This window comes from Ambystoma mexicanum, chromosome 2q, assembly GCF_040938575.1.
Source record: "Ambystoma mexicanum isolate Mex_15411 chromosome 2q, UKY_AmexF1_1, whole genome shotgun sequence".
Taxonomy (NCBI): Eukaryota; Metazoa; Chordata; class Amphibia; order Caudata; family Ambystomatidae; genus Ambystoma; species Ambystoma mexicanum.
In genome coordinates this window covers 307,336,970-307,347,600 of record NC_090924.1, presented here as the reverse complement: position 1 = coordinate 307,347,600, position 10,631 = coordinate 307,336,970, and the positions used below count along the sequence as shown (strand labels likewise).

Sequence of the window (10,631 nt, the reverse complement as noted above, 5' to 3'; positions counted from 1 at the left end):
AAAGTGTGGGCCAGGGAGACTCTGTCCGCTTCTCCACAAGAACCAAAGTGACTCTGTCCCCTGCCGCTATCACAACCCAGTGATGGATTTAGTTTTGCTTTCACACATCTCATTATGCTGCTCGGTGTTCAGCTATAAGGCTACCGGAAGCATTGAAAGATACACCTAGGCGAGCGATATCCAGCATCCATATCTGATCTCAGATAGTCTGAAGAACTAGTCATCAGGTGGTGTATACAATATTTTATTTAGATGACAGAGACAGAGGTAATTCAATCATTATACAACGTTGTATTAGTCTTCATATAATGTCCCCTTAGACAATGTAAGTGGCAGAAAGTGTAGAAAGTGGACTATTGCATGTTGAGAAATGGTTCTCATATACATATATTTTGTACATGTGTAGTATAAAACAGTTTGGATGTACTATGGGCCACAAACCTATGCTTGTCCATATATATGGGAGATATATACGCCAGGGAAACCCCAAGCATATCACTTTCAAACATTACAGCATTATCACAATTATTTCAAGTTGTTTTGAGCCAGACAAATATACTTTACACAGACTGGATTACCTATATACTGAAATATTGTGCATGACATGCAGATTTTCCTTTGTAAACATGATTGTAGCCTTCTGGGAAGGTTGGACTAATCCTGATCAATAGATCGTTCATTTATAAGTCACAACAACCCCCAAATTCTAGTTTCTTCGTATGGAAGAAAGGTACAGAGGATATAAGCATTGATTTCAGGAATGTAGCTGAGTGTCACCCTTTGCTTAGTCAGATTATGGCAGCCAAGAAAGCAGTCAGTCGTCCTCCCCACCATGTCTTGACTTTAGAAAGGTTGGAAACAAGCCAACACTCATTTTCACTCGAGGCAGGATTGAGGCGCCTCATATGCAGACTCGGGGCATGTTCCGATATCTGTACATCGCCCTCATCTGGAAGTAGTAACTATTAAGAAAGTCTCTTCATTGGCATAGAGGTGGATTTCCTGAAATGGGAGTGTGACCAAATGGTTTCAATTGTAAACATCATCTGTTATCAACAATGTATTTCAATCACAAGCATTTTGCCGTATTTCAAAAAGAGGCCTTGCGGTTGGTTCTTAGACTGATTATTGGTGGTGTATGTCTTGGCTAGGGTGGGTTTGCGGTAAACAGCTGAGCCTGCTCTTTCTCAGTTTTATTTTTGAGATTGTGGTAAATCAGGAGAGACTATTTGTCTCTCCTGATTAGCCACTATTTATTTCCGGTACTCATTACACTTGGGCTCCCAGTGTACGGTCATCCTCAAAGTGGCTTTTATTTACTGGCCTGAAGGTGTAAAGAACATGGCCGTTAAAGAGGGTGGGTTTACAATACTGCAGTCAGAAGCTAGCAGAGGAAAAGAACATCAGAACTGGATGACACTCCTTCCGTGTTAATTTCGTTTTGAATACTTGGCGATGCTCCGCAGGGAAGCTGAAAGCAGAAGCTCTGCTCACTTGTGTTATCACTTACTGGAGTAACCCGAGGCAAATCCACGAGGCATGAATAAGCCGGAGGAGGTTTGCTAACAGGAGCCTGCCATATTACTGCATGACATATCCTTCATTGGAAGACCGTGGGCTCTGTCATCATGCAGACAGCTGTTAGCAAAAAGATCAAATCTTCTTTAAAACAGACACCTGCATGATGGTCACTGCACAAAGGGGCGAACATTTGCTAGGTTTGGGGGTTCAATAAGAGGAGGCAACATGTTTTTTGTTTGATTTCCCTAATATACAATTTGGATCACTCATGTATTCAGAAGCTGTATTGTTTCATGTAGAGTCACTGAGAGCCCTCCTGTGACTGGATTTCTATAACAAATCACAATGTCTTGGCGCGCGGCTTCCAAGTAGGATCTATATATCCTACGCGCAGGGGCGGGTGCCCCCTCCAGTTTCTTGGCAGAATGCAAAGGTGTTCCTTGTTCAAAGAGCTGAATCTGGACACATGTGTACTAATCAGTCAGAGATGGCTTTCACGTGAGAAACTTTCTTCATATAAATTGTCTCCCGCTTGTGATTTCTTTAATTAGTCGGAAAAGGCAGGCAGCATCTTATGGTAGGCTTGGCAAGTCCAGGACAGGTAGGCTACAGAATATGCCTCAAAATCAAGAATCCAGCTGTGAAAATCCATACTCGAAGAATTCCAAAGGAGGGTGCCTCCACCCCGGACGCTGAAAGGAAAGAAAATACAAAATGGTGGTTAGATGCGCAATCCCATCTCCCTGGCCTTGCTCTTCGGCCAGAGCTCTTTGCCTACAGAAGAACTTTCATTCAAAAGCTTCACATTGGCAAGCACTGTGTCTTGATTGCAACTAGGCCACCATCTAAACATGATAGGGCAGAACCAAAACTTAATGAAGCCTTTCTAATTATTTAGGAATTTTCTATGCAATATCATGATAAAATATGATTAGGACGGAACACCTTGAAATGACGCTATTGTTCAGAAGTATTCGGTTTAATGGCAATATTTCCTGCACAAAAATGTTGTCACCAAAAATAACACCAAAGTATATGTAGCCATAAAAAATACTTCCATGGCAAGAATACCTCCAGCGCAAAATATCCCCACTTAAACTTGCTGTTAATCAGAGCCCAAACTTAATTCTCACATATAATAGAAGGAGCGTGATTGGGATGGCTCCATTTCTAGTATATTCGAGATAAGTGCAAGGCGGGAGTCTTTCCCCAAAAATGTAACTGGCGTGGATTTGGAAGTTGGGATGTCCTTGACGCTGCAATGTTTTTGCCAGCAAACGTCCATTGATCACATCATTTTTGGAATCATGTTATTCATTGTGTATTATTCATTGTATTCTAAAATATGCCTTTGGCTTGAAATGAAGCAGAGAACTGTACAAACACATACGAACATATAAGTTACATTAACTGATACATGCCAATCAACCTAAAATATAACAGACTTTAAAACTGGAGCAAAATAAAAAAAAGAATAACATACAATTAGGGAAGATAGGAACAAGAGAGCAACAAGTATGCGTTTGTAAAGCTTTCTGGAAAGCCTAACGATGGGGTTAATAATTCGAGTGTCAATCAATGGGTTCCTAGCCCCCACATCAGCGCGAGGAAACGGTGGGATCTCTAAGCTTAGTGAGGTAGAACTCTGGTGTCTTTCTCTTGCCACCTAATATCCGATGCTTCAGTGTCAGAGAACGCGCTTGACATAATGCCATTGCCTTAAGGGTTGCAAGATGTGTGCAAGGGAATTGACAGCCAATGAAGAGAAGATGCCGGCAGACCCACATGCATGGAATTTGCTGTGTGCGGCGTGGATAACGCCCAAGCAGCGGTATTGCACTCTAAAAGTGAAGTGCAAGGCAACTTGTGATCTTTTTCAGAAGATAAAGTTGGAAAGAAACAATGTATTAGTGGAAGAAATGTAGGGGTTGAAATTGGAGTTAGTGTCCAGACTAACGTAGGAGAAATGTAATCAGTGTAATCAGTGGGCAGGAAGGATAATCATGTTCAATAGGACAGAAGGAGGAAGCGGTAGACACCAAAAGAAACTCTATCGTGTTGGGGTCAGGGTTACGAGAAAGTGCATCCGCTGATATTTTTACAGGATAACAAATGTTCTGTTTTGATATATTTTCCATAGAAAAATATAGAATTGCAGACCTTTTTTATAGGGCTGCAAAATTGAAGTGTATCTGGCTAGTTCTGTAGGAAATGAATAGAATGAAATGTTTTTATTGTACAGGAAGTGTACAACCAGTTATATTTCATTATGGTGACCACCCATACAAGATGTTCCCATCAGTATATGTTTGGCATTTCTTTGTTTGCTGATGAGCTATTTTACCCCAATATCCCTTCCCTTCAACTGCCCTATTCATCAGTTCTTTTTTATTTTCTTTCTGTCTTTTTGAATCTTTATTGCCCCCCTTCCTCTCTAAACTTAATCCGAGTTCTAACACTCACTCCCATGTTTCCCAGAGTGAGTCAGCTAAAGGTGTGGGAGGAGGAGATAAAGTAGCAGCAAAAGCCTCCACTGACACGCTTCATGGGCCGGATGACCGAGAAGGTGGGTGGCCATGCTGGAGTCGGCTTAGCTTGAGGGACAGAGAGTGACAGATGAGAGGAGAGTAGAAAGTGGTCAGTCCAAGAGAGAGGAGTGGTGAGAGGGTTGGAGAGGGGGAGATCTGAGGAGATCAGAACATCCAGGGTGTGCCCTGCAGAGTGAGTTGGGCCAGAGGGTATAATAGAAAGAGAGAGTTGCAGAGGTCGCGAAAGAGCCCAGAGGAGGGGCTAGTAGCATCCAAGTGGATGTTAAGGTCTCCGAGAAGGAGAAAATGAGAGGTAGAGGCAAGGAGGGAGGAAGAGGAGAGGCCAGCAAACTCGGAAAGGAAGAGGGCGGCCTGGTCAGGAGGCCTATTGATGGTGGCCACAGTGAGAGAGAGTCCAGGAGAGATAGACAGCCTGCAGACCAAGCATTCAAAGGAAGAGTAGGCCTGTATAGGAATGACAGAAGCAGGGATCCACTCCGGGAAGATCAGGGTTACTTCCCGCCAGGAAGGTTGGTTCTGGGTTCGGAGAGGATCTTGTAGCCATCAGGGAGGAGAGTGTCAAAACGTGTGACAGAGCTGGCCGTGAACCCTGTCTCGGTGAGACCAAGTACATCCAAATCAAGCTCTTCGAGGAGACGGCAGATGCCCAAGGAGTGTTTGACAGCAGAGCCAGAGTTAAGAGTAGCGACGTGGAACAGACTGCCAACTTTGAAAGACTTCCGTGGAGGGGTACAGGCATGAGATATACCCTGCAGAAGTGTTAGAGGTGCCTGCGAATGGGCAGAGGAGGAAGCAGAAGGTGGAAGCGTAGTCAGAGAGGAAGACGAGAGTGCTTGAGAGGTGGCAGAAGGAGAAGGCCGAGCAACCAGAGAAGCAGGGGAGGGTGCCAGAGAGGTGGCAGAGGGAGGAGAAGGCAGAGTGGTCAAAGAAGAAGCAGAGGGTGCCAGAAAGGTGGTGGAGGTAAGAGGTGGCAGAGCAGTCAAAGAAGCAGCGGAGGGTGCCAGAGAAGTGGTGAAAGAACGAGGCGGCAGATAGGGGTAGATAGGAGTAGCAGGAGAAGAAAGGAAGTTGATAAGACGTGAGAAGCATCTATCGAAAAGGAGGAGATTGACCTGAGGGCCCTGGACCAAAGACAGTACCATTTAAGTAGACATTAATGATGGTCTTGGAGAAGTGGAAGGGGGCCAGGAGGGCCTCCCACTGGGTGCCACCATTAATGGGAGAGGAGGAAAGAGGAGAGAGAACAGAAACCATATGTGAGGTCCATAGGCCTGGAGAGGGAATGACAAAGAGGATGTCTGTCTGGGTCTGTCTGGGGGAAGCACTGGTGTAGGTATCAGTGATAGGGAGGCCTGGGTAGGAGACCAGGATTTCCCTTTTGAGCTTCTTCCTACCAGACTTAGTGAGAGGGATAGGAAAGGAGATGTAGTAGCAGTTAGAGAAGATAGTGGAGACAGAGAGCATGATAGAGGGTGCAAGGCGGAGAGTAAGGGTAGGGAGGTAGCCCATGTAGGAGGGGGTCACACGCTACAGGCCATCAGGAGGGAGTCACACAGGGGGGTCACACAAAAGAGGGGCAGCAAGAAGTACTACACAGAACAGGAACACTAGGGCCTTGCAAGGTCATAGCGTTAGTGGAGAGAACAGTGCACGCAACAAAAGTACACTACAATGGAACTCAAGGCATGAGAATGCAAGTACAGTACGGAATACAATGCTGGTAGTCAAAAGAGGCCCTAGAGGGGAAGAAGAGAAATGCAATCAATGCAGCACATATCCAATACAATAGTCACCCAACAAAGCAAAACATTGGTAGTCCAAGTAGACCTGGAAGTAAGAGGAATGCAGGCAGTGCAATGAAAAGACAATACAGTAGTGAAATGCAAAACAGTGGACTGAACAATACAATGGTCACAGGACGTAAGGGCACTGGATGCGAGGCACTGAACGGGGCTCAGGGGAGACTGAAGAGGAAGAAGAGGAGGGAAAGGGTTTGGGTTGCATGGGGAGCAACGCTGAGAAGGATGCACAAGCCCGGGGATGCGGGATCAAGTTGTGTGGGGAGCAACGCAGAGAGCTAATGTATGGGGAGCAATGCAGAGAGGGATGTGCTAGGCCAGGGGAGTGGGGACATTTACGTGCGAGCAGCACTGAGAAGGACAGACTAGAACAGGGTAGCAGGGATGGATTACGTGGGGAGCGAGACAGAGAGGGATGCGCTAGGCCAGGGGAGCAGGGACAGGTGCGTTGGAGCAGCGCTAAGAAGGATGCGCATGCCGGCGGAGCGGGGACAGTTTACATAGGGAGTGACGCAGAGAGGGATGCGCTAGGTCGAGGGAGCGGGGACAGTTGCGTGGTCATGCAAGTGCAAAGACGGGGGAATGGGCCTACGTTACGAGGGAATGCACGTGACACGCAAGGCGGGGGAGCAGGGCCTAAGTTGCGAGGGGAATGGGCACGGGAAGGGGAGAAGGGCGGATGTGTGGATGGGGGAAGTGTGGAACAATTGCAGGGGGAACAAAGCGTGTTCATGAGGGAGAATGGGACAGACGCACAAGGTTAGGGGGTTGTATGGAGTGTAGCAAAGCTACTTTCCCAACCCGCACCTTCTTACCTTGTGGCCCCAGATGTAGGGTGAAACCACACCCACAATCTGCACCGCTACCCAATCACCAGCAAACACCTGTGCCGCTGAACTCTGCAGCCTGGTCCTGCAAGGCTTTTGCCGCAGAGAGTCCGATCCTTGGTTCTTAAAGGCTCGGAGGGGTGGATATATGTTGCATGCTACGTGTCGTTCGGCAGCGTCTGCTGCGCACCTGTGTCGCTCAACAGTGCAGCCTTGTCCTGCAAGGGCTTTGCCGCAGAGGCTCCGATCCTCGGTTCTTAAAGGCTCGGAGGCATGGACGTAGCGTTGCATGCTACGTATCATCGGGCAGCATCTCCTGTGCACCTGCATCACTCAAACCTGCAGCCTTGTCCTGCAAGGGCTTTGCCACAGAGGGTCCAATCCTCGGTTCTTAAAGGTCCGGATGCGTGGACGTAGCGTTGCATGCAACATATCGTTGGGCAGCATCTCCTGCGCACCTGCAGCAGTCAACACTGCTGCCTTGTCCTGCGAAGGCTTTGCACAGGCTTTGCAAGGATCAGACTTGGCATGTGAAATAGAAGTGAGAGCAGCACATGTTGTGCTGCGCTTCAATAAAGAATTGTATTGCTTCAAAATCGCGAATAGCTGACGTGCATTGACGAATTTTGACTTTGAGAAAGGACTATGGAGCATGAAACATGCATCAATCCTTTGTCCATGCTCTTGCAATAATAATGTGCTTGAGTGAGATGCCTTGGGATATGTGCAGCATTTTCTTAAACTTTCAAAATTATAGTAGGGTAAGCCGCAGACATGGACAGCCATGGGCAGGAGAGCCCTAACTTTAGAGTGTGCGAGCGGCAATGCCTTTCACAGCAGCTTTCTGGAGATATGGAGAGAATTGGTTTGAGGTTTCAGAGGTAGCCTATGGTGTCTTGCAGAACTCTTCAATTTCCTCACTACTCTTAAATGGCTAAATGCTTCCCCTGACTCATTTCACTAATAAATACAGCTTTGTTCTTCTTCAAACACATGCCTACGACACACACATATTGCCTGACCTCACAGTAATTCAAAGGACAACACCAAGATTGGTCTTTGTCTGCTAGATATCAAGTCCTAGAAGCAGGATAAGAGGTTGTGCCTTAATGCTATCAAGCAAGATGTCTTGTTCCTGACCTGTGAACCTAGGCTCGTCATCTTCCTTTTTGAGGTCTGCTCTTACACCTATGCAGTTGGTTTGCAATTTGGATGTCTTGTTTAAACCAACCTTGTCCGTTAAACTCCAAGTCAACACGGTGGTCAAGAGTGCTCACCACCAAAAATCTATCTAAGTTTCTTTAATCATATCACTTCATAATAACATTAAACCGAGCTGGCTTACCATGAAGCAACAGATCAATTTTGCTCCTCTTTCTATGCCCAACTTCACTTTCTCCACAATTCTGCAAAAATTGAGATTCTCTTCTTGTCAGCCCCATTTCCTCCGGATTATCCCCTTCCGTCCTTTATCTTCTTTCCTCTTTTCATGATCTTTTTCCATTTGCTTGGAATCTAAGTGTCATCGTTGTTGGCATTCTATCTCTGCAGCACTATTACTTTCGCTGGCGCCTATTTTACTGTTCCATCATATTTATTGTATCATGTATGTATCACCTTTCTCTCCTCTTGCACTTCCCTTCTTCCCCCTCCGCCCTCTTTTCATGTTTCAGCACGTGCATGTTTTACATCATCTGACGACCTAGTCAGAATGTTTTTATTTTCTTCCCTTCTATCTCCTCCTGTACTTCCCCTCCTCCCTCTTACCCCTGCTCTCACGCTATAGCACTTGCACATTCTGAATGTTTCAAGACCTTTTAAGAACGTTTTGTTTTATAGCTTCCTCGCTATCCCCCCTCCCCCGCCCCCGGTCTGGATGCACTTTGAACCACAATTTGCTGTATAGTGAGCATTACAAATAACCAATAAATAAAATAAAAAGATAGAGACCCATCAGTTAACTTTTCTTCTCTTGCCCGCCCTTGCCACTATCAGCTCTATAATATTCATAAAATCTGGCATTTTCGTACTTTTTCTGCTACCAAAATCTTTATACTTTCAATCGTTTTCTCTTGTTTCGGCTATTGCTCAACCCTCCACCTGGGTCTTGTTGTTTACGTCTTATCTCCTCTTCAGTATATCTACACCTCCTCTATTCCTCTTCTCTGTCTTCTTCATCCTCGTTCTAACATCTCTCCTTCTCTAGTGTCTCTCCATCGTCTTTCCTTTCTTGCCCATCTCCAGCTTTTTTTTATTGCTTCCATGGACTTGCACCCCCTAAACTTCCTCCTTTTGATCACTGTTAATTTTCTCAGTTGCATGATCCGTTCCTCGTTCCTATGGATGCCCTGCCCTTGTCAGTACGTTATGCACCTACGCTGCCTTCTTTTAGCTCCTCTTTGAACGCCTATTATTTATCCTCATCTTAACATTAATATTCAGCTTCATGTTGATTGCCCCCTGGTTTTGTTATTGGATATTGTACAGCGTTTTGGAAAATAGCTTTAAAAATTTAAATAAATAAATAAACATGCCTTTTCTTTTGGAAAGTCATCAGTAGACCGAGCCCTTCATAGCTCTCGACACTGGTTTAGTCCTATCTTCCAAATAGAGTCTTATATAGACTGATATTATTTCTCAAAAATTGGAAAAATCAAGTGCATCGGTCCCGGAGTGTTCAAAAATGGAATACTTTAACCTTGCCTAATAAAGAGTGATTCATGAAAAAGCATTGAATTCAACCTAACCTATTGCCTCTGGGCAACCTCCCACTCCCTAGTTTTCCAGCCTGATGAACTATCACAGAAGGGCAACGAATATGCAGGATAGGCTTGGCCCCACCAGAAAAGAGGCAGACTATCACAAACTGCTAGATCATGAACCTTCTGCATGAGACCCCAAATAATGTTTGGCCTGACTTGGACATCATCAGGGAGGTGCAGTTTGAGGCTCTAGGCACAAGAACCTCATGACAAAGTTTGAGTGCAACTGTGCCCCTTCGGAGGACTTTGCAACAATGAAGAGTAGTGGATTCAAAAGCGTTCAATGAACCTAACCAGTTGCTTCTCATCTACATTTCAGCCCGCTGAACAATTACAGGAGCGAAAACAAATACGCAGAACCCATGAGAATAAGACCCTCAAAGGTTCTTCCATTGCCTGTACTGTTACGCCATCTGGGGATTAAAGGTTTTCATTATTACCTATTTGCTTATTGTTGTTTTGTCATAGTTAGGTTTTATATCTAGTCTTGTGGAGAACACATGAAGTCACTTGCAGGTTGCACGTTTTACAGCTTTGATGAAACAAAACCTTTAGGATAATCACATGCAAATGTGAGGGCATTTCTGCGGCCCTTTTGGAAATTCATAAATAAATCACAAATCAGAAACGATGTGCCCCAAACTGATTGAATGATATGCTCTTTGGTTCTTGTGCCATTTGCGGTCAATCATATTGCTGTGTAAGGCTTCCATAGTACGCTGACCCTTTGTTAATGTGGTATCCTCCTGTTGTGACATAATGGCAAAGGATTATGGAATGTATAAACATCTGGGACCAGATTACAGAAATTTAGCACCAGTGCGAGTGCAAAGTGTGCACGGTATTAGCACTAGGGCAAAGTTTGCCCTATTTTTAAAAACACTTGGACACATTAAAAATCCATTGCACCTTGACAAGTGCAGTTTGGCATATTAAAAGCACCAGGGCTAAAATTGCCTTAGTGCTAAAAAAATACATTTTTGATGCATTTTTGCACGAGGGCAAAGTTTGCCCTAGTGCTAATACCGTGCAAACGTTGCACTTGCAGCAGTGCAAAGTTTCTGTAATCTGGCCCCTGTTGTGACATCGCGCAGGGGGATTCAACACTTCTGTTGTCAGATATTTTTTCATTTGTTGGTTGCTGTTGGGTTGAGGTAAGAGGGAACCTGTGTT

At 45.2% G+C, this 10,631-nt stretch overlaps 1 protein-coding gene across 4 annotated transcripts in view; it reads right to left on the bottom strand.

Moving 5' to 3' along the window:
• Positions 1-228: 228 nt before the first annotated feature.
• Positions 229-10,631, bottom strand: part of LOC138569359 (uncharacterized) — a 1,262,132-nt gene continuing 1,251,729 nt past the window's right edge. For all 4 annotated transcript variants that reach the window (XM_069647272.1, XM_069647275.1, XM_069647274.1 and 1 more), the window contains one exon: positions 229-2,213. In XM_069647272.1, coding sequence (XP_069503373.1) covers positions 2,128-2,213 — 86 coding nt within the window. In that variant the 3' untranslated portion in view covers positions 229-2,127. The remainder of the gene's footprint in view (positions 2,214-10,631) is intronic.